Genomic DNA, 24,272 nt, shown 5'->3' with positions numbered 1-24,272 from the left:
CGTGGAACAACAGACTGGTTCCAAATAGGAAAAGGAGTACGTCAAGGTTGTACATTGTCATCCTGATTATTTAACTTATATGTAGAGTACATCATGAGAAATGCTGGGCTGGAGGAAGCACAAGCTGGAATCAAGATTGCCAGGAGAAATCTCAATAATCTCAGATATGCAGATGACACCACCCTTATGGCAGAAAATGAAGAACTAAAGAGCCTCTTGATGAAAGTGAAAGTGGAGAGTGAAAAAGTTGGCTTAAAGCTCAACATTCAGAAAACTAACATCATGGCATCTGGTCCCATCACTTCATGGCAAATAGATGGGGGAACAGTGGACACAGTGTCAGACTTTATTTTTCTGGGCTCCAAAATCACTGCAGATGGTGATTGCAGCCATGAAATTAAAAGACGCTTGCTCCTTGGAAGGAAAGTTATGACTAATCTAGACAGCATATTAAAAAGCAGAGACATTACTTTGTCAACAAGGGTCAGTCTAGTCAAGGCTATGGTTTTTCCAGTGGTCATGTATGGATGTGAAAGTTGGACTATAAAGAAAGCTGAGCACTGAAGAATTGATGCTTTTGAACTATGGTGTTGGAGAAGACTGTTGAGAGTCCCTTGGACTGAAAGGAGATCTAACCAGTTCATCCTAAAGGAGATCAGTCCTGGGTGTTCATTGGAGGGCCTGATGTTGAAGCTGAAACTCCAATACTTTGGCCATCTGATGTGAAGAGCTGACTCATTTGAAAAGACCCTGACACTGGGAAAGATTGAGGGCAGGAGGAGAAGGGGACAACAGAGGATGAGATGGCTGGATGGCATCACCCACACAATGGACATGGGTTTGGGTGGACTCCAGGAGTTGGTGATGGACAGGGAGGTCTGGAGTGCTGCAGTTCATGGGGTTTCAAAGAGTCGAACATGACTGAGCGACTGAACTGAATGCATCAGAGTTTTTTGTTTGTTTTTGTTTTGTTTTTTGTTTATTTTAGTACTCAATACCATGCCTGACACATACTAGAACTCAGTAAATGTTCAAATGAAAGAATAAATAGAGGAGCTGAGCCATCTCTCTTAGACACTGCTGGTTATCGCTGTAAGAAAGGAGGGATCGTGTTTTTTTCGAAAAGAAATACAAATATAGACAAGACTCAGAATGGAGAAAACAGACACCCCAGGCACATTGTCATTTAAATCATCATCAGATGCTACATGTAATTCCTGACACTGACTTCCCACAAGTCTGCCTTACTGTTGCAGAAGAATTTTTCTGGCTGTTTATTTTTGTAGTCTCTCCATCTCAGCCTTTGCTGGGTCCCCACGTCATCCTCGCTAATTCATTCAATTATCAATGCGGCAATGCCTAATTATAAGCTACAGTGAAACAAGTCTAGAAAGGAACACTGTGACAAGTTTCCCTCTGCCTCAGAAAAGGGCCTCATGTCAGCATGGGGCTCAGACGCTTTCTGCTTCTTGAATGCATCAGCTCAGCTACCAGGTCTATGGCCATTCATAGTGTGTTGTCTTACAGATGCTACAGGTTCTGCTTGTTCTATATGGTGTTTTTAAATTAAGGAATTTATTTTTTAATTTTATTTGTGGTTGCACTGGGTCTGTGTTGCTGTGCGCAGGCTTTTCCTAGTTACAGTGGGTAGGGGCTACTCTTTGTTGTAGTGCGTGGGCGTCTCACTGCCGTGGCTTCTCTTGCTGTGAAGCACAGGCTCTGGGCGAGCAGCCTTCGGTAGTGTGGCACATGGGCTTAGTAGCTCCGCAGCATGTGGGATCTTCCTGGACCAGGGATCAAACCCATATCCCTTGCACTGGCAGTCAGATTCTTATCCATTGGATCATCAGGGAAGTCCTGGATCACAAGTTTGTCTACCTTTAAAAGGAAATATAAACCTTTTTGGGGAGGCTACATTTATCTATTAGGTTGGGGAATCCATCTGGTATGACCTGAGAGTGATAAGAATGTGTTAGTTGCTCAGTCATATCCAACTCTTTGCAATCCCATGGATTGTAGCCCCCCAGGCTCCTCTGCCCATGGATGTCTCCAGGCTAGAATACTGGAGTGGGTTGTCATTCCCTTCTCCAGGGGGTATTATCTGAAAATTAGGTAAATGGTGGGTGACAGTGTAACTGCAAAACAGAAGACAGTAGATCAGGGTGTATTTTTTTTTTAATTGAAATGTAGTTGATTTAAGTGTGGTGGTTCAGTGGTAAAGAACCTGCCTGCCAGTGCAGGTGACACAGGAGACAGGGGTTTGATCCCTGGGTCAGGAAGATCCCCTGGAGGAGGAAATGGCAACCCACTCCCATATTTTTGCCAGAAAAATTCCATAGATAGAGGAGCCTGGCAGGCTACAGTTCATGAGGTTGCAAAGAGTTGGACATGACTGAGCAACTGAGCTCACACAGCCACACAAGTTAACCCTAATGCTACCAGAGGATGTTAATACTGTTATCTGAAACCACAATGGAAACAAAGGGATCCGTGGTCAAATAAGTTTAGAAAACTGACTAAGCTCTGAGGGAGAGAAGGAATTCATCCTAGATGTATGTCCTGTTTCTGACTCTTCGGAACCAGAGCTGTTTTATTTTTGGTTCTCCAAAGCAAATTGAACACTTAATAAATGTATTGTTCAATCACTCAATCCTGTCTGACTCTTTGTGACCCCATGGACTGCAGCACTCCAGGCTTCCCTGTCCTTCTCTATCTCCCAGAGTTTGCTCAAACTCATGTTCATTGAGTCAGTGATGTTGTTATTTAACCATCTCATCCTCTGTCACTCCCTACCCCTCTTGCCTTCAATCTTTCCCAGCATCAGGATCTTTTCCAATGAGTCAGTTGTTTTATAATGTATGGAAACTCAAAGACAGATTTCGTCTTGGAACCAGCTTTCCTGTCATCAGTAGACTCAAGACTGTCCCTGGTATCTTGTATCTCCTGTTTCCATCCCCTGGCCTGCCTTGACCATGAGGTATTCTCTCTCTGCATTACCTCTACCTGGCTGCAGCTCCCCCTGCCGCCCCTCACACCCCCCACCCCCCAATGTCTCCTGTTTAGTCGTCTCTCTTATACCTTCCTTGAGTCCCTTTTAATAATCTGGCAGCAAGAAATTTTTACATGAGCTCCAGGCTCTCTGAATATCCAAGAGAGCTTTTGGCACTGTGGCCCTCCAGCAAATGATTCTTTTAGAGCCAACGGGTCTGAAGCAGAAAAAGTTCTTTCTGGGAAGTCGCAAGTCTTTGGTGGCAGGAAGTACAGACATACAGGCTAAAGGTTTTCCCATGAAATCTTGAAGGGATCCATGGAAGATCTGTGGAGGAGGACCTGTGTTCTAAATCAGCAACTTTCACGCATATTCATTCTACAGCTTCCCATCATGGTTTTCCACCTCAAAATGTTTTTCTTTTATTTAAATAATCATGCACTTGTTTTAGATTTGTTGCTGTGGTTCAGTCACTCACTTGTGTCCGAGTCTTTGCAACCCCATGGACTGCAGCACGCCAGGCCTCCTTGTCCTTCAGTATCTCACGGAGTTTGCTCAAACTCATCATATCCATCAAGTTGGTGATGCCATCTAACCATCTCATCCTCTGCCGCCCTCTTCTCCCGCCCTCAATCTTTCCCAGCATTAGGGTCTTTTCCAGTGAACTGACTCTTCACATCAGGTGGCCAAAGTATTGGAGCTTCAGCTTCAACATCAGTCCTTACAATGAATATTCAGGGTAATCCAAACCCTTAATTAAAGGTGACAGAACTCAAATTTGAGTAGTTTTAGCAAAACACAGAATATGTTGGTTTCTGTAGCTGGGAGGGATGGAGGAGAGGCTTGCTTTAGGTGTGACTGAATCTTGGAACATAAACAATAAATATTCTCTGGGCCTCCCATCTCTCGGCTCTGCCTTTTCCTTTTCCTTCTCTGTGTTGATTTCACTTTCTTCTTTTGCAGATGTATTTCCTCCCAGTAGATGTGACTTGGATGATAGCATTTCTGGGGATCACAGCGTATTACCCAGGGTGGAGAAGGCTTCATGTCCGAACACTCAATTATAAAACCCCAGAGTCACCTGTCCATTCAGGATCAGAGAAGTGAAATAGGGTCATCACACTAGGGCTGGATCATGTGACACCCCTGCCCATCTTCCCCATCCCCCTTACAGCCAAGATTTGGGGGAATTGTAAACTGAGGCCCCACCAGAACTACTTGGAGTCAGAGAATATTCAGGTCCTCAAAAGAGGGAAGAGACAATGGACTGAGTTATAGAACACATGTGTCTTACAGAATTCTGTAGAGGAGAGGGCAACGCTTAAGACAAAGATATAATAGAACTTTAAACAAAAATGAGGGAGCAAGTTTAGATTTTATTAACTAAGATCACTCAAATTACTCAATATAAGCTAAATATCATGTTTGTCTAAGGAACTGACTGGTCTTGGTGATGAAAACCACTGTTTAAGTCACCATGATCTAAGAGAAAAAGCAAATTCCCCACATTTTCAACACAAGGGTGCATTTTCTCATCACTAATTTGGCCTTGCTGATGAACCCAAGTCTCGTCATTTCTCATAATAAAATGTCTGCCATTTAATAAATGTTTAATGCATATTAGTTATTTCTGTCACTTTGACTTAGATTATTACAAGAACAGTCTCATTAAATATTTATAATCACCTTATGTATATAATAACCTTATGTTATAATTGCTCCTAGTCTAGGAAACTGGAACTCAGAGACTTTGTGATCATAAGAGCATACCATTAATAACGGTGGAGCTGATATTATCCAGTTTTGTCAGACTCCAAAGTCAGAGCTCTTGATCTCTACATAATGAATTTGATCGCAGGTAGTTGGGAAAAGAGAGGAGAAAATTGTCTTTCTTGACTTAACTCTAGTACAGGCCCAGAGCAGTAATTTGTACCACCCCAGCCTTTAGGCACTCACTGTGTCATCGTAATTGCAAAGCATCCATTATACAAGCACTCTTTACTTAATTTCTAAGACTGTTGAGTAGAAGATGCTGTCTTGACATCCCAATCCAATAACATACAACAAAATCTCCCCACTGACATTTCTTGCTTATATACAGATGGCATATCCTATTCAATTCGAACGGCAGAAACATGATTGGGCTAGTTTTCAGCAGTTCCATTTGATCCTTTATTGGTATCCTTTTGTTAGTAATCATCTCCTCCTGTGTTGTGGATAATTTCAGCATTACTGAAGCTCCAGGTTATCTCACTTCTGTTGATGCTGGTTGCCCATGCTTGTTCATTTTCTGCCTCCTGCCAAGATGTTCGTCTTCATTTTGTATGTGTCAGCAGCTTGAGGGCCTTGAAAAATGTAACTAAGATTCTTGAAGAAAAAAAAAATCAAATTCACTCTGGTTTAGGCAGTGACTGCGATTTTTCTTCCGATACTTACTTGACTCTTAAGTCCTTGCTGACCCACATCTATATATGGAAATAGCATTAACACTTGTAAGAGAAAGCAGATTGTCTACTTAAAAATCTTGGATCAGATGTGTAGTTTAAATATCTTACAGCTTTATTCGTCAATGATATTTCAATAAAGTTGAAAAAAAATCTTTGGATCAGAGAGTACCATGGAGTCCCCCATCCTGGGTCTCTTCTTTGGAAATTTATGGTTCTCTTCCCTCCTCCCTGAGTCCTTAGTGTCTTTCCCCTGGCTCCTCTAGTCTCTGTCATTTCTCAGGTTCCTGTCTGGTGTATTAGGATATTTCAACTGCAAATGAAAGCTTACATTGTAAGGACACATGTCTCTCATGTCAAGAAATCCCCACTTCGGTCAGTTTCAAGTGGGTTCGTTCAGGAGCTCAGGTCACTTCCCTCTCTTGTTCTGTTCCGCTTGTTAGGTACCTTGGTTCTCAGGCTTGTCCTCTTGTTGCTGCAATTGACTTTGAATTCCAGGTGTCACGTGATGCAATCTGACTAGCTGAAATAGACACGTTTATGTCTTGCCCTCTTGCCATCATTGAGGGATGCTCTCCCACAAGCCCCCAGCTCTCACTTCAATGGGAGGAACTGCAGCCCGGGCTCATGCCTGAACCTTGTGGTTTTAAACTAAAAAGGATTTATGTTCTGTGACGAGGAAGAGGCCCTGCTCTGAATACCTAACTGTGTGGGGTGAGAAGAACAAAATAACTGGGTTCTATCACTAAAAGAAGTGAGATACAGAAGGTAGAGTCTGTGTCACTCTCTTGGGCAGACTTGAGGTGTGGCAAATACTGAACTGAATGACCTTGGCTGTAACCAGCAGGGTGAGGACTTCTAGTTATTTATCGTTAGCCTGGGTTTCTTCTGAGAATCAGAGTGTAAATTCCAAATACCTACTTAGCTCTTCCACTTAGATATAGTTCTTGCATTTGGGTAACCTACAAACTTCCAGTCATTAACAGCTCAGATCCCACAGGCTCCTTCCTTGAAAATGTCACATGACTTTTCAATTTGCCTCTTTAATTTTTTGGAGTGTATCCAGGCCAGAACCCTAAGCAGACATTACTCAAATGAACAAAGGTCATGGTAGTGAATCTCATTCTCATTCTGGTGTGTGCTATGAGCAGCTTTTATGGGGCTTTGTTTTTCTATTGTGCCTTATGTGAGCAGAATTCCTCAGTGAAAGATCAGGGAAATACAGAAGTCTTTACACGGTAGTGTGGGGCTGTAAAAATGGCCATGCAAACTCAATCCACACAAAATGGTCTTGATAATATATGAGAAATTATACTAGTATTTTGTGACCTTTAAAAACATCTATTGGAATATTGGGATGACATATAACACTACTACGTATAATATAAAATAGATGACTAATGAGAACCTACTGTATTATGCAGGGAAATCTACTCAATGCTCCATGGTGACAAAGAGGGGAGAAGTGAAAATCACTCAGTCACTTTTGACTCTTTGCAACCCCATAGACTATACAGTCCATGGAATTCTCCAGGCCAGAATACTGGAGTGGGTAGCCATTCCCTTCTCCAGGGGATCTTACCAACCCAGGAATTGAACTGGGATCCCCTGCCTTGCAGGTGGATTCTTTACCAGCTGAGCTACCAGGGAAGCCCTCAAAGAGGGAATACACACACACACACACACACACACACACACACACACACACCTGATTCACTTTGCAGTACAGCAGAAACTGATATGACAATGTAGAGCAAATAAACTCTAATAAAAATTTGTCTATCTAAACATTAAAACCTCTCTTACTGTTACTTATAAAAATATATGGATATGGAAAAATAGTACAACTGATATTCACTTAATGTTGTTTAAATCATAAGAAACATTGAGACTCAAAACGTTGTGTTTCTTTAAAAAAAAGTTATAAAGAGTAGTGTGAACAGTGCCTGCCTTCTTCCCATCATATAATTCATAATACTGTGTCAAACTCTTTTCTGTCTTGCTTCTTTCTAAGTTTGAAGTAGCTTCCAACATTCTATCCTTTGCACTTTTAACATTGTGAAATAGCGCCAAGAGTTCTTTTCACGAGAAGGTTTTAAAGGCACCAATTTCTTTAGGGTATTTTCCTTCTTTTCTTCATTTATGTGGCTAAATTGCCTTCAGTAAGTTCCTCTGACTGCCTATCTAGAGTTTCTCCAGTTGCAGCAGTCAGCATTCCACTGTCAGCTATTGAGTTGGCCAAAATGTTCATTTGGGTTTTTATATAAGATGGTTTGGGAAAATCCAAATGAACTTTTCAGCCAACCTAGTATTACTATGCTATTTGCATTCAATCTGAATTTTGCTCTTAGTGTTTTTATTTGTTCTTTGCTGCACATTCCTCTTTGTTGGCCAGCCTCATCTTTTGATTACCCTTTTCTGTCAAATGTCCCACAGGTTTATCACTGAGAGACAACGAGACAACACCACTCCAAGGTTTGCTGGCTGTGAGTGAGCTGAACTACAAGTGCATTGACCAGTCACTGCTAGCCTTTGTAAGATGTGAGTTGATTGACCCCTGTCCTTGAGGTATATCTGTTATTGATATATTAGAGTGATTTGTGGACAGATGAGTCGGCAGCACAGTTTCAACTTTATTCAATGACTCACAGTTAATATACCATGGTAACTGAAAATCGAACTGTGTTGTTCGGGGACTGGTGTTACTGAATTAAACTGTCACATCTGAAATCTGCACACCAGATTTCAGACTCTGAAGAGTGAAGGGTGCCTCTGTTGTAATTCAAGACAGTTCCACTCGTTCACTGGCCACTCCCTGTCAGTGTTTCTTTCTGCTCTATGCTTCCGGGACACCCCAGGTCAGCATCTTACTTCCAGGTGGCTATGACGTAGGCAGAGCATAGCTTTCATCAGATGCCCACTCCTTGATGATATATCTCGTCTCTAGCTTTAGCAAGGATGTGCTTTTAGCCTTGAGTCTGCAGTAGGCATGGACTGGAAACAGCGGTATTTAGGGGGGTGTTGTGCAATGTATCACTGCTGAGAAGCAAGAATGCCATTAGCAAGTTTAATAAGCCACATGACTGCTCATGTGTCAACCAAAGATGGTAAAGGGAACAATTATGTAGTCAACAGGTTTTCCTTTCTGCTTCTGGTCCTTTGGTAAAAGTGAAAATTCACCCTCTTGGTGGATAAGCTTTCAAAATCTAGTCTAATCCAATCAAATAAGCCAAGCCCTAAGAAAAGGCCTGGAAGACTAGCACCGCCTTGCTGTGTGACCCTGCACAGAAATCTTAACCTTGGTTTACCTGCGTTATGTTCCTCCCTTGGCTTTCAAATCTTCTCTGTGCCTCAGATACATTATAGTTCCTTTGATACTCTTCAAGGTAAATTCTGCCTTAACCTCTGGTGGTTTGCAGTAGTGAGGAAAGTTTGGGGCTTACTGACTTGGAACTCATTAAAATATCACTCTTTTAGTAAAAATAGAGGGTATATGCATCTCCTATTTTTTTCTTGTATTTACTTAGTTATATGCTTCCTTTTATGTGACAAAGAGAACCATTAGGTTATGAAAAGAGCACAGATGTTGGAATCAGACAGGGCTGAGTTGGAACCCAGCCTTGTACTGAGTATACCTGAGATGTTTTATGTCATCTCACTGAGAATGAACTTGGTATGTGGTGGCTACTGTCATTAACTGATCATAAGTTGATGTGTGGGTCAAATAAGCTGATGTATGTGAAATATTTCACATAATAACTGGAACATTAAATGTGCTCAAAATTCTATCTTTATAACTCCTCTATTCTCCTTTCTACTTGAACTTCTAGTAAATTCAGAGACAAACCTCAGTTGTTCAGTTGTAATGATTAACCAATCCTAAACATTTGATGTAGCTAGCTTTCTGCATTCTATAAACTACTTTTTTTTGAGTGGATTTTATTCTTAATTGTTTCCTTTTGAAGGTACTTTAATATAATATTAGAACCCCCCTCAATTTATGGATATAGATGGGAATACAAAAAAGATGAATGAATAAATAGTTGGTGTAGGCATACCTTAGAGATACTATGTGTTCAGTATCTTTACTGTAAAGTATCTCTACCACCATGGTAAAGTGAATATATTGTAATAAAGTAAGTTACATTACTTTTTTGGTTTATCAGTGCATATAAAATTTATGCTTACACTACACTGTAGTCTATTAAGTGCAAAATAGCATTAGGTCTAAAAAAAATGTACATACCTTAATTTAAAAATACTTCATTGCTAAAAAAAAAAAAAAAAAAAATGCCAAGCATCATGAGTCTTCAGTGAGCATTTTGCCCACGGTAGAACTTCTTTAAAAAATGGAGTCAGTCGTCTCTAACCTTGTCATTGCTTTATCAACGAAGTTTATGTTATATTCTAAATCCTTTGTTGTCATTTCAACAATCTTCACAGTGTCTCACTAGGTTTATATTCTATCTGAAGAAACCACTTTCTTTGCTAATCCATAAGAAGCAACTCTGGTTCCTCTGCCTTTTCTAAATCCAGCTTGAACATCTGAAAGTTCATGGTTCACATACTGTTGAAGCCTGACTTAGACAATTTTGAGTATTACTTTGCTAGCATGTGAGATGAGTGCAATTGTGTGGTAGTTTGACCATTCTTTGGCATTGCCTTTCTTTGGGATTAGAATGAAAACTGACCTTTTCCAGTCCTGTGGCCACTGCTGAGTTTTCCAAATTTGCTGACATAGTGAGTGCAGCACTTTCAAAGTATCATCTTTTAAGATTTGAAATAGCTTAACTGGAATTCCATCACCTCCACTAGCTTTGTTCATGTGATGCTTCCTAAGGCCCACTTGATTCTAGGATGTCTGGCTCTAGGTGAGTGATCACATCATCGTGGTTATCTGGGTCATGAAGATCTTTTTTGGATAATTCTTCTGTGTATTCTTGCCACATCTTCTTAATATATTTTGCTTCTGTTAGGTCCATACCATTTCTGTCCTTTATTGTGCCCATTTTTGCATGAAATGTTTCCTTGGTCTCTAATTTTCTTGATGAGATCTCTAGTCTTTCACATTCCATTGTTTTCCTCTATTTCTTTGTAGTGATCACTGAATTTTTGAATTGATCACTGAATTGATCACCATGAACTTCCAGATGTTCAAGCTGGATTTGGGAAAGGCAGAGGAGCCAGAGATCAAATTGCCAACATCTGTTGAATCATCAAAAAAGCAAGAGAGTTCCAGAAAAATATCTACTTCTTTATTGACTATGCTTTATTGACTATGCCAAAGCCTTTGACTATGTGGATCATAACAAACTGTGGAAAATTCTCAAAGAGATGGGAATACTAGACCACCTGACCTGCCTCCTGAGAAATCTGTGTGCAGGTCAAGAAGCAACAGTTAGAACTGGGAATGGAACAACAGACTGGTTCCAAATCAGGAAAGGAGTACATCAAGGCTGTATATTGTCACCCTGCTTATTTAACTTTTATGCAGAGTACATATGCAAAATTCTGGGCTGGATGAAGCACAAGCTGAAATATCAATAACCTCAGATATTCAGAAGACACCACCCTAATGGCAGAAAGTGAAGAACTAAAGAGCCTCTTGATGGAAGTAAAAGAGGAGAGTGAAAAAGTTGGCTTAAAATTCAACATTCAGAAAACTAAGATCATGGCATCTGGTCCCATCACTTCATGGCAAATAGATGGGGAAACAGTGGAAACTGAGAGACTTTATTTTGGCGGGGGCGGGGGGGAGGGTGCTCCAAAATCACTGCAGATGGTGACTGCAGCCATGAAATTAAAAGACGCTTGCTCCTTGGAAGAAAAGTTATGATCAACCTAGACAGCATACTAAAAAGAAGAGTAATTACTTTGTCAACAAAAGTCCATCTAGTCAAAGCTATGGTTTTTCCAGTAGTCATGTATGGATGTGAGAGTTGGACTATAAAGAAAGCTGAGCGCTGAAGAATTGATGCCTTTGAACTGTGGTGTTGGAGAAGACTCTTGACTGCAAGGAGATCCAACCAGCCCATCGTAAAGGAAATCAGTCCAGAATATTCATTGGAAGGACTGATGCTGAAGCTGAAACTCCAATACTTTGGCCACCTGACGTGAAGAACTGACTTATTGGAAAAGACCCTGATGCTGGGAAAGATTGAAAGCAGGGGGAGAAGGGGACTATAGAGGATGAGATGGTTGTATGGCATCACTGACTCGATAGACATGAGTCTGAGTAAGCTCTGGCAGTTGGTGATGGACAGGGAGGCCTGGCATGCTGCAGTCCATGAGGTTACAAAGAGTCAGATATGACTGAGTGACTGAATGAACTGAACTGAAGAAGCAACTTAATTCCTTTAAAGTTTATAAAATTCCAGCAATTCAGTTACATCTTTGGGCTCCATTTCTAATTCTAGTTCTCTTGCTGTTTCTACCACATCTGTAGTTACTTCCTCTACTGAAGTCTTAAACCCCTCAAAGTTATCCATGAGTTCTGAAATCAATTTCTTCCAAACTGTTGTTAAGGTTGATGTTTTGACCTCTTCTCATGAATCATGAATGCTCTCATTGGCATCTAGAATGGTGAATCTATTCCATAAGGTTTTCAGTTGACTTTGCCCAGATCCATCAGAAAAATCACCATCTCTGGCATCTATACCCTTACAAAATGTATTTCTTAAATAATAAGACTTAAAAGTCAAAATTATTCGTTGATCTGTAGGCTGCAGAATGGATGTTGTGTTAACAGGGATGAAAACAGCTTGTACATCTCATCTCCATCAGGGATTTTGGTAACGCAGTTGCATTGTCAATGAGCAGTAGTATTTTAAAAAGAATTTGCTTTTTTCTCTTGAGCAGTAGGTCTCAACAGTGGGCTTAAAATATTCAGTAAACTATGTTGTAAACAGAGGTGTTGTCAGCCAGGCTTTGTTATTTCATTTCTAGAGCAAAGGTAGCATAGATTTAGCATAATTGTAAAGGGTCCTAGGTTTTTCAGAATGGAGTATGAGCATTGGTCTCAACTTAGTCACTAGCTGCATCAGCCCTTAAAAAGAGAGTCAGCCTGTCCTTTGGCATTGATGTCTCTCTAGGTATTAAAATATTAGAGGCATCTTCTTCCAATGTAAGGCTGTTTTGTCTACATTGAAAATCTATTGTTTAGTGTTACCACATTCCCCAGTTATCTTAGCTACATCTTCTGGGTAACTTGCTACAGCTTCTACATCAGTATTTGCTGCTTCACCTTATACTTTTGTTATGGAGATGGCTTCTTTCCTCAAATCTGATGAATCGGTCTCTACTAGCTTCAAACTCTTCCGCAGATTCCTCACCCCTCTCAGTCTTCATTAAATGGAAGAGAGTTAGGCCCCTGCTCTGGGTTAGACTTGGGCTTATGGGGCTGTTGTGGCTGGTTTGGTCTTCTATCCAGACAGCTACAACTTTCTTATCAGCAGGAAGGCTGCTTTGCTTTATCATCCATGTGTTCACTGGAACAGCACCTTTAATTTCCTTCAGAATTTTTCTTTGCATTTACAACTTGGCTAACTGTTTGGTGCAAGAAGCTTTTGTCCTGTCTTGGCTTTCAACAGACATTCCTCACCAAGTTTAATCATTTCTAAGTTTTTAAAGGGAGAGATGTGAAACTCTTCCTGTCACTTGAACACTTAGAGGCCATTGTAGGGTTGTTAGTTGGCATTATTTCAATACTGTTGTGTCTCAGGGAATAGGGAGGCTCTCGGAGAGGGAGAAATTTGGGGGAATAGCTGACCTATAGAGCGGTCAGAACACACACAATTGTTTAAGTTCTTCTATGAGCACAGTTTGTGGCACCCCCAAATAATTACAATAGTATTTCAAAAGTCGCTAATCAGTGATAGCCTTACAAATACAATAATAATGAAAGAAACTTGAACTATTGTGAGAACTACCAACATGTGACACAGAGACACGAAGTGAACAAATGCTGTTGGAAAAATGGCACCGGTAGGCTTATTTGATGCAGGGTTGGCACAAAGTTTCAATTAGTAAATAACACAATATCTGTAAAGCACAGTAAAGCAGAGAGGAATAAAATGAGGTCTGCCTGCATTGCATTTCGGCCCCACTGGGGTACAAATCATATTGCCCTCCTTACATTCTTCAGCTGGTGGAGGGCTTTACTTCTGAAATAATTTAGTTTGCCCTACAGATATTTAGTTGCTGTTCTACAGTTGGCACAATATCAAGTCTGTGACCATGATGTTTTATCTGCTAGCCCCTCGCTGACAGCCTAGAATAAGAGCTGGTGCAGTTTGAAATGGAAGAAATAATGCTTTGTATTCAGCAAGACCTATCACATTTATTCTTTCTGGCTCACAAGAAAACTACCTTTGTTTACAGTTAGGTTGAAGTCATGACTGGGTACATGCAAATAAGATGTGGGTAGAAGTGATGGCCTGGCCAAGAAACTTTTCCAGAAATTTATATCATTATGTTCTGATTTCCCGGTGACTTCTAAGGCTGTTTTTTGTTTGTTTGTTTGTTTGTTTGTTTAACAGAGACTGATAATATAGAAAGGTACTGGTTATCACTCAGGAAAACCATCTCAGAGACCCATATGAACCTGCATCAGAAAATAATATGACATGAAATCAATCTTTGTTGAGTTAAACTTCTGAGCTATTAGGGCTTGTTTGTTATTGAGGCATAGCCTAATCTATGCTGACTAAAACACTCCCCTATATAAATCACGAGATTTTCTGGGGAGAAAATGATACTACCCTCCTGTTAATACTTTAAAAATGTATAAGAAAACAATATGTGAATGTATCACATTGTTATCTGTGGAAAGTGCCCAGGTTTGGAAGGTAAGAGACCAAACTCTTATAAGGATGTCAAATCCTCCCATCTCTCTCATCTTTTTAGCCCCCTCAGCTGTGAAGTAACAGTCCTAATCCTTGCCATGACTACTTCTCTAGGTTGTTACAAGATGTAAAGGAAATCATGGACCTGTAAGAACCTGGTAAACTGTGAAGTTCTGTCAAATAAAAGGCCCTGGAATGATTTCTCTGGAACTTCGAATCTCTCTGAGGATTACCCTTTTCACATAGAAGAGGGATGTCTCACTACCCCCAAAGTGTTACTGTTTTCTAGAATGTCAGCACTGATTCTTGTTCAGCAAAGTACGAACCCAAACCTCCCGAATGTAATCCGAAACATTTGGCAGGCATTTTCCTGCCTGGAACATCTGCTTGGAGCTGAAAATAAAGGTGGCTGTAATTCTAAACACAGAATGTCTGGAGGGAAGTAAAAAGAACCTTGAACAGAGCTTTGATCTCTCCTAAAGACAAGGGTAGAAACAGAGAGGAGGGTATGTGATCAGGGTCTGGCATAGGAGAGGGAGAGGGGTCAAACTTTACTTGGGGGACAGCTCATAGAACCCAGAAAGACCAGGGTATGGTCATGGCTATACTAAGCTGCCTACAGTAAGCTTTTGCAGGAGCAGATGTCCCCAGGATTACATTCCCCTCTGTAGCTGGTCTCTGAAAATTCCAGGGTAAAGTGCCTATCTTTTTAGCTGGCAGCATTGCTTCCTATCTGGATTCAACTAGTTGAATTGAATTCAACCAACATTCGATTCAACTAGTTGAATTGAATTCAACCAACATTCAATTCAACTTGAACAGCCATGTTGTGGGGGTATTGTGCCAAAAGTTAATATTGTCCTAAGGAGACTTTGGAGGAATGTGGAAGCTGAGATGTGGTTTTGATGGCATGGGGAGACAGAGTGATTCACAGATGAAATTTTGGAGCCAAGATCAACCAATAGTCCCTTAACCCAACTTTCCCATTTTAGGGCCCCTCCACTGCAAAGACCTCAGTGTTCACTTTTGTAGCTCTTGCTGCATGCCAGACACCCTCAAGTGCTTCATAAATATTAGCTAATATGACAAATATTAGTCATAAAAAGACCCTGAGAAGTATGTACTATTATCCTCCTCATTTTAGAAATGGGGAAACCAGAGCCCAGAGAAGTTGAGTTCTGGGACACAAAATAATAATAAGTGGCACAGCTGGGGTTCAAACCCAGGCAGCAGGCTCTGCAGTCCTTGCTCCAAGTTCTGACTCTGCCAGCTTATCCAGAAAAGGAGCCGAGTTTGCTCCTGAACCTGAGATTCCCTGGCCTTCCGTATCCTGGAATTTCTCTGGCTTATACCCATCAGATGAGATTCAGCTAAAAACAAAATCAAGCACGAAAGCCACGTCTTGACCAGTTCATGTTGTACAAATACGTGCTTTCAGCTAACAGAAATGAATTGCAAATCTTCTTTGCCAGTTCCTTGCTCCTGGATACAGCATCTCACTCTTTGAGGCTCCGAAGCGAGTCAAACACATCCATCGGTGACCCCCCAGGGCCCAGAGCGTGGAAAGCCAGACCCGAGTGAGCTCATTACCCATCACTTGGTTGTTGGCTGAAATAAATAAATAATCAATAAATAAAAAGAAAACCCTCTGGAGTGATGCCTGCAGTCGGGCGCACTAACATTCATTAGCATATCTTCATAAAAATGCGTGTCTGCTGCACATGTTTATTGCTCATCACAATGGTTATACACACCTCATTAATTACCAGTTGCCTTTAGGCATTTACTTGAAGGCAGTCAAGTACTATGTAATCGAGTAGAGCTAACAAGTTACTTTTGTGAGGAATCTGGAAAAAGGAAAATGTGAGATTAGCAATTAGTATTTGTCTCTGACTTTGCTTGATGGCTGGTTGCTTACCTTGTAATGATTTGAGGATCACGCAGCTGGGTTTCAGTGAGTCTTCTCTCTGGACTCTCTGTCTCCATCTCCCAGATGAGTATTTTTCTGCCATCTTCTCTTCTTATGATTAAGTCAGAATTGTTCAAAGTGTGGCCCAGACTACCTGCATCTGGGTTTGTTCAGGGGGTCTTGATTAAAAGTGAGGAGTCTCTGGCTCCAGCACAGCCCACTGAATCAGAAAATCTTTACAAATGAGGCCTAGGTGGGCTGACAGCATGAACCAGTCTGTAACCATTAGTTAAGAGTTGCTTTCAAAATCAGAAGGGTTCTGATTTTGATAATAAACTCCATGGGTACTCCAGGCCTGAAGTTATGCATTGGCACATGAGCGCAGGTGATTCTTAAGCATATTAAAGTTTGAGAACCACCATCCTAAGTGTGGTAGAGGGCCTGGATGGGATAAAACTGCCAGTAGTAGTGAGTTTGATGGAAAAAACACTCTCAGTTGTCATTTATAAGAATCATATTACAAATATCACTTGTTTGGGATAGAAGAAAGATTCTTCTATAGGGAGAAAACCATGAAAAATACACTATCTTACATACTAATTATGAGACTGCTTCTCTGGTTGGCCTCAAGTCAGGAAATGTGGCAAAACCCACATCAGGGAACACAGTAGAATTCATCTCTGCCTAGAAATTCTCTGAAGACAGGTGTCGCCTGAACACAAACTCACAAGCTTCTTTAGAACTGGCCCCCAAGGAGTGGCCACCATAAAACAGCATTAGCCTTGTCCACAGAGCTGAGAAACTTTGCAGGCAACAGTCACAAACTAGCCAGCCACAGCTACGTTCTGCTTTGCACGTCATGACTTATACACTTTATGTCATTTTCATATATTTAAAAATCATTGTCCAAACAATTATCCTATCTTCTCTTGAATCATCAGAGGGCTGGGAAAACATGGGCTTTGTTCCCACATGGCAGGAGCTGACTAGCCTGATAGTGACTGCCCTCTTTGGACAGAGTGTAGGTTTTTACTTCCGTGTGGTCCCCAGGCAGCCTGTTTCCTCCATTTCCATCTCCCACCAAGCCCCATGGCTGGGATGTTGCTGCTTCTGCTCTGTGACCTGGGAGTCTTCAACCTTGGCTACATGTTGAAAGGAACTTGAGAGCTTTGATTTTTTAAAGAAGGAGGAGGAAGCAGAAGAGGAGGGAGGAAGGAAGAAAAAAAGAGGAAGAAGAGGGTTGAGAACCACAGCTTCACCCTTAGACCCCTCATAGAAGCTGCCTCCAGGGAGGATCACAGCTGATTCTTGTGTACCTGATGGCTCATCTGTAACTAGTTTATTTAAGAATCACTTGGTGAATTTAACCTTGAGATACTACCCCTAGAAGATTCTATCTAAGTGGGTGCTATTGGGTCAGGGTTTACATTTTTCCAGGCAATTTTGAGGCAGGTAGTTCAGAGCCCACACTCTGAGTGGAGTATTTGCTCAGAACTCTCCTTCCCTTCCTCCTAACAGTGAACTTTAAAAGAATCTCACCCTTTTCTTCTCACCTGACTTCTGTGAACAGCTGGTCTCTGAGGATGAGGTGTTGATGTTTGAAACTTAAGTGCCAGGAACAGTTCTTGGCTAGAGCTAATTTATCCCTCTCTGCCTGTTTGGTGCCATTTGAACTTTCAGAAATGCTGTCTCTACTAAGATAAAATGGTGCAAATGGAAACTCATCAGAGGAAAGGCCACTCAGGTTTTCCCTGACTCCAATTCAGTTTGCTCCACCTTGTCATTCTGCATGTGGCTGAAAGTCTTAATAAGTTTTCATTCAATAGTTCCTTTCAAGGTCTAAGAAAGAAAGAGAAATGGGAAAACATAGGAGAAATCCTTGTGACATGGGATTAGGTAGGGATATCCTAGGTAAGCCATCAAAAGAGTAATCTATTTAAAAAAAAAAAAAAGATAAGTTGGACTTTTATCACAATTAGGAATTTCTGGTCTTTGAAAGTTACTATTGACATGGAGAAACTATTGGCAAATCCCATATTTGATAACTATATCCAGCATGTATAAAGAATTCTATAATTCTCAAATATTGAGAAAACAGCCCAATTTTAAAAATAGGGAAAAGATTTGACTAGACACTTCACCTTATAACAAGATGAAAAATAGTCATGTAAAAAGCATCTCATTATCTTTACTCATTAGTGAAATGCAAATTAGAACTTCATTGCAATGCCACTTTATACATTAGAATGTCCAAAATTAAAAAGACTGACACATCAAATGCTGGTCAGGATGGTGAGGAACTAGAACTCTTAAGTGCAGCTGATGAGAATTAAAACGGTACAAGAACTTTGACAAAGAACTTGGCAAAGTTTTGAGTGATTACTCCAATGCAACAGGATCCAACCATTCTACCTCTAGGTATTAACCCAAGGGTAATGAAAGTATATGTCCTGATAAAGACATACCTGAATATCCATAGCAGCTTTGTTTGTAATCACCTCAAACTAGAAACTATTCAAACGTTCATTAACAGGTTAACACAACACACAAATTGTGGCATATACCAGTGGAGTACTACGCAGTAATAAAAATAAACTAAGGATACATGCAGCATATAGATGAATTTAAAAGTAAATATGCTCAGTGTGCGAAGTCAAGCCAAAATAACAGTATGTACCGTATCAGTTACAGTTATATAAAATTCTAGAAAATGCAATCTATGACAGAAAGCAGATGGGAAAAGAGTGAGAAAGAATAGGAGGGGGAGGGATTATGAAGGGAGAAGAATAAAGTTTTGAGGGAAATATGTTCATTATTTTAATTGTACAGTTGGTTTCTGGGTATGTGCATACATCAAACCTTATCAAACTTTGTATTTTCATTATGTGCAGTTTATTGCTTTCAGTTTTACATAAAACTGTTTAAAAAGAAAAGAAAAAACTGAACAACAAAAAAATCAGTTTTGTGATTGTTGTTCAGTTTCTCAGTCATGTCCGACTCTCTACCACCCCATAGAATGCAGCACACCAGGCTTCTCTGTCCATCATCTCCTGGACCTTGCCCAAACTCATGTCAATTGAATCAGTGATGCCATCCAACCATCTCATCCTCTGTCATCCCCTTCTCTTCTGCCTTCAATCTTTCCCAGAATCAGGGTCTTGTCTAATGAGTCGGCTCATTAGGTGGCCAAAGCTCTGAAGCTTCAGCTTCAGTGTCAGTGAATGTTTAGGGTTGATTTCCTTTAAGATTGACTGATTTGATCACATTGCCATCCAAGGGACTCTCAAGAGTCTTCTCCAACACCACATCAATTCTTCCGCATTCAGCCTTCTTTAACATATTTAAAATTTTTTTTATTTTATTAAGATTTTTCTGTTATAAGTGATAGAAAGTTGAAGGAAAACAGGCATAGATGAACCTGAGTCCTCTGGAAGACGTTTGCCTCATTAGAAGGAATAAAAGTGAAATTCAGGAAGCTAAAGCTTGGACAGTTTTCTGTTCAACTATTTTTTCCTTTTGGCATGATCAGAAATAAATGAAGTTAACTCGCTTTCCCATTTTCTTTATAAAAAGTTTTGTAAGTCCTCTGGAAGACGTTTGCCTCATTAGAAGGAATAAAAGTGAAATTCAGGAAGCTAAAGCTTGGACAGTTTTCTGTTCAACTATTTTTTCCTTTTGGCATGATCAGAAATAAATGAAGTTAACTCGCTTTCCCATTTTCTTTATAAAAAATTTTGTCTTCTCAAAGGTAAAACAGAATGAGCTTCTTGGCTGGACATAAGATGTATATTCTTCCAGCAAGAGGGCATGACGGTAAAGCAAGGAAAAATGTCTTTTCTCCCTTTCATCAAGGTCTTTGGATAAGCTTTTTCTTTGTTCTTCCTTTTGCAGAAGGAAAGGTATAGGTCAATTACTTAGAAGGCAGGTCATACTGAAGAGCTGGAAATTATAAGGAAGCTTAAGGATCTGTGAGGACAAAAGTCCCTCCATGGCTCTGGATACCAGACCGTGGTGAAAAGACACCATGCCCTTTTACACCCATCAGTGTGCCATTTGAAAGAAACCCTTCCTTTCAGTCATTAAAGACAAAGGACGGGGCAATGGAAATGTCCAGACAGTCCATGATGTAAGTGAACAAGGAGATGCTCACTGCTAAAGAGAGGAGTGAGTTTTCAACTCATCTGGTCCCTGGGAAATGAGTGTTAATAGATCCACTGCATTGATAAACAAGTCAAAATATCTAGAGAACTCATAATATTTTTTCAAATAAAACGAACTTCTAGGCATTCATTGCTCCCACCAGGAATAGTTAGTATTTTTTTTTTTTATCATTATCTCCATTGTGTAACAGAAGTGATAGTGACTGCTCCATCCAGCATCCCCCTAGAGAAGTTAATCCACCACAGCTCTGGAAAGGTTAGCCCTCCACACCGCGTGACCTTGCGCCTTGGCCACACTGATGGATGCTGTCACTCATTGGCTTAAGAATTGGTAAAACCTCAGGCACCAAGTTGGTGAATGTTACATGGTCTGAAAACTCAGACCAAGAGGGGGAATTCACCATAATTTCTGGTAGAACTGAGGCTAGAATTCACATCTCTTCACTCCTGTGCTGTGCTTAGTCACTCAGTCATGTCCAACTCTTTGTCACCCTATGGACTGTAGCCTACCAGACTCCTCTGTCCATGGGGATTCTCTAGGCAAGGATATTGAAGTGGGTTGCCATAACCTTTTCCAGGGGGGTCTTCCTAACACAGGGATCAAACCTAGGTTTCCTTCATTGCAGGCGGATTCTTCACCGTCTGAGACACCAGGGAAGCCCAAGAATACTAGAGTGGGTAGCCTATTCCTTCTCCAGGGGATCTTCCCCACCCAGGAATCGAACCAGGGTCTCCTGCATTGCAGACAGATTCTTTACCAGCTGAGCTACCAGGGAAGCCCCTCCATGCTCCTTAGGTCTATGCTTTCTGCCATACCAGCATCTTTTGTCCTTCTAGCCTCTATACTCTTTCCATCATTTATACGGGTGACCTCAGAAGGGCCAGCAAACATCTATATTACTCCCATTGTTAGATCTTCCCTTTTCTGTAAAAAGAAGGTTCAGAGAGTTCCAGCTCACCCACCCAGCACCACTCCATGACTAGGGAGAAGTGGTGATGTATGGGTTTCCCAGGAGGGGCCTGACCCTGGTGACAGAAGCAGGAAGGGCCAGGGAGAGTGGCTCAGGATGGGACTGCATCGCTGCCTCACCCCTGAGGCCATCACTAATTCCAATCTGCTTTCTCGCATCCTTCCTAAACCAGCATAAGGTCTACAAGTCAGAAACCCAGGAGTGGATTTGGACTAATTGATTGGCCTGGGGAAGCCCCTGTGTTGACTTTTACAACCTCCAGAAATAAATACCATGTGAATGAGACATGATTAACGTGGATGCAAATGCCAAAGAAAGTAATAAACATTTGACACTTATTAAAAAGTGTTGCTAGAAAAACATGAATGATTATTTTAATATATTCAGTAAATGCCGTGCAGTACATATCCCCTGCTTTCCCTTCATTTCCCCAGAGATAGGCTGCTGTGCTTGCCATCCCTTGTGAAGCAAATGAGAAATTATATTTGGAATTAAATTTTCCAAAGGAATTGAAATTGTTTTAGTTACAAGTCACCTAGGATGGGCCCTGAGCTAGCCAGGAATTGGGGTGTCAAAATTGGCAAGGAATTGAGCTCCAAAGCACAGGACTTGACTTTGCGGCAAACACTTACGCTACTGCTCACCTCCCACGGGGAGGAGCATATTTGTTATTATTATTAAATGCAAAAGCAGGTTGAGAGCCTTTTTCATTCTAACATCCTAGGCCTTCCAGCTATGTAAATCCTATTAAACCTAACGGGACTCCTCTGATTAAGGATTTGTGCTCTAAATTCAGAAGATGCTCTTCAGGGCATATTATGAGGGAGCCTCTTGAGGTCTTTTGGGTAAATAATCTATATATTAATAAGCCTTTAAGTTACCATTAGAATTCAAAAACTCTCCTCTATATGTACTGAATTACCACTAGAATAGGAATTCCAAAGTAAGTTGTAACCCTTTCTTCAATTTTTATTGAAATATAGTTGATTTGCAATGTTCGTTTCAGGTGTACAGTAAAGTGATTCAGTTATACATGTATATATATTCTCTTCCATTACAATCAATATCTTTCAACAGCCTGCTGCTGTTGCTGCTAAGTCGCTTCAGTCGTGTCCGACTCTGTGCGACCCCTGAGACAGCAGCCCACCAGGCTCCCCCGTCCCTGGGATTCTCCAGGCAAGAACACTGGAGTGGGTTGCCATTTCCTTCTCCAATGCATGAAAGTGAAAAGTGAAAGGGAAGTCGCTCAGTCGTGTCTGACTCTTAGCGACCCCATGGACTGCAGCCTACCAGGCTCCTCTGCCCGTGGGATTTTCCTAACCCTTTCTAATTCAGCATAATTGAAATAACACACTTGTTCTTTCCTTATGCCTGCTTCTCCTCTTGTGCTTTTAATATCATTAATGGCACCACCATCTACCCTGATAGTCCTCTCTTTTCTCCATTCTTAACTGAAGCGGACATCATGAATCATCTCAGCACCATTTCCTGCTGTCCTGAGATGCTTTTCATCTGGAGCTCTAGCCCAACCCTGCCCAGGTACAGCATTGGCTCTCGGTGTGAAGACATTTTCCAGTTCATCCTGATAGCTTCTCTCCTCATCCACGTTTCTGACTGGTCACTGAGTGCAGGGGAGCCCACCTTCTACATAGCTCTTTCATTCTCACTTTCTTCTTATGTGCATTTTTACCACCCTCCTTAAAGACCCTCCAGATTCTCCCATCACCTTCTGAGTAAGTTCCAAGCTCTGTAGTCTGGTAACTGAAGTCCTAAATGATCTCTCCTAATTCTCCAGCTTTTATTAACCTCATCTCTGCACTGAGTCCTTCTGAGCCATCCCAACTCACTGCAGTTCTCTAAGTTCAGGAGGTTGTTTCAAGCCCCTGTGCCTTTGCTACTGCTGTGCCCTGGGCCTGCTATATTATGTGTTCAGATGCCAGTCACAGCCTGCTATTGCCACAGCCCACGTCCCTTCCCTTAGTGACTCTACGTTTGATCCTCTACTCAAGTTGAGGATTTCACCATTGTCTACATTGTCTTCAGATCTCACCGTTGTCTACTTCCCTTTGTCATTAGTGAGAAGTCTGTGGGTAGCATTTTGTCACTGTGTGATGTCCTATTCTCCACCAGCAGTTTATATAAGGCACTGAAAAAAGGTGATTTTTTTCCATTTCTGTCATTTGTTACATTTCTCATTTAGTTTTTCTGTAAAAAGAACTACTTTTCCTCTTTGTCGCTGTCTCACTCCAAATAACCAAATGTTTTTTTAAAATAGCATTCAATGCATATGCTGCTGCTGCTGCTGCTGCTGCTAAGTCACTTCAGTCGTGTCTGACTCTGTGCGACCCCATAGACGGCAGCCCACCAGGCTCCCCTGTCCCTGGGATTCTCCCGGCAAGAGCACTGGAGTGGGTTGCCATTTCCTTCTCCAATGCATGAAAGTGGAAAGTGAAAGTAGGAAGTCACTTGGTCATGTCTGACTCTCAGCGACCCCTTGGACTGCAGCCTACCAGGCTCCTCCGTCCATGGGATTTTCCAGGCAAGAGTACTGGAGTGGGGTGCCATTATAGTCCTTTACTATTAGTATTTCTCTCTGATGTTTAAATTGTTCAAAATTTGACCAGTGGAAACTGTTCAAGTCAGCCCTTACGTCATTCTCATGCGCTTCCATTTTACTTGAGCACCTCTGGCACAAAATAAAATGCCAGGTTCTCTTTATTCTGTCTCAGCTCCAGACTCAGACCCAGGCACTTCTCCAGGGAACTCCGGTGATTTCCAGTGGGAATGATAGTCAGAATCCAAGGCGTGAGTCCTACCAGGTATCATTGCTTCCAGACCCCAAGTTTATGGAAGGATTTTCTATTCAATCTTAATATAATTGATATTACAAGGTCTGTTCTTACCTTCCTTTTTTTGTATGCACATTTGTAACAAACATCTTAGTTCTAAGAACATG

General features: G+C 41.2%; 1 protein-coding gene and 1 long non-coding RNA gene across 26 annotated transcripts in view; one reads left to right on the top strand and one right to left on the bottom strand.

Annotated features, from left to right (window-relative positions):
• The window catches only part of LOC147344333 (uncharacterized), a 492,915-nt gene that overhangs the window by 175,106 nt on the left and 293,537 nt on the right, over positions 1 to 24,272 (top strand). For 23 of the 25 annotated variants that reach the window (XR_015155777.1, XR_015155768.1, XR_015155757.1 and 20 more), the window contains one exon: positions 7,870 to 7,974. Coding sequence is in view for 1 of the 25 variants with exons in the window: in XM_086379009.1 (XP_086235135.1) it covers positions 7,870 to 7,974 (105 nt within the window). In the remaining 24 variants the exon portion in view is untranslated. Of the gene's footprint in view, positions 1 to 7,869; positions 7,975 to 14,390; positions 14,874 to 24,272 lie in introns of those variants that run through there. The other 2 variants (XR_015155776.1, XR_015155770.1) reach the window with 1 other exon arrangement.
• On the bottom strand, positions 15,672 to 18,013 carry LOC147344334 (uncharacterized). The gene is made up of 2 exons (XR_015155785.1): positions 16,195 to 18,013; positions 15,672 to 15,884 (listed from the first exon to the last, which is right to left on the bottom strand). It is a non-coding gene; the product is annotated as an uncharacterized LOC147344334 (long non-coding RNA).

This window comes from Bos grunniens, chromosome 26 (genome assembly GCF_055505025.1).
Source record: "Bos grunniens cultivar Pamir isolate PY7600 chromosome 26, Bosgru_T2T1.0, whole genome shotgun sequence".
NCBI lineage: Eukaryota > Metazoa > Chordata > Mammalia > Artiodactyla > Bovidae > Bos > Bos grunniens.
The sequence above is the reverse complement of the archived record's forward strand: the minus strand, read 5'-3'. Positions and strand labels throughout refer to the sequence as shown.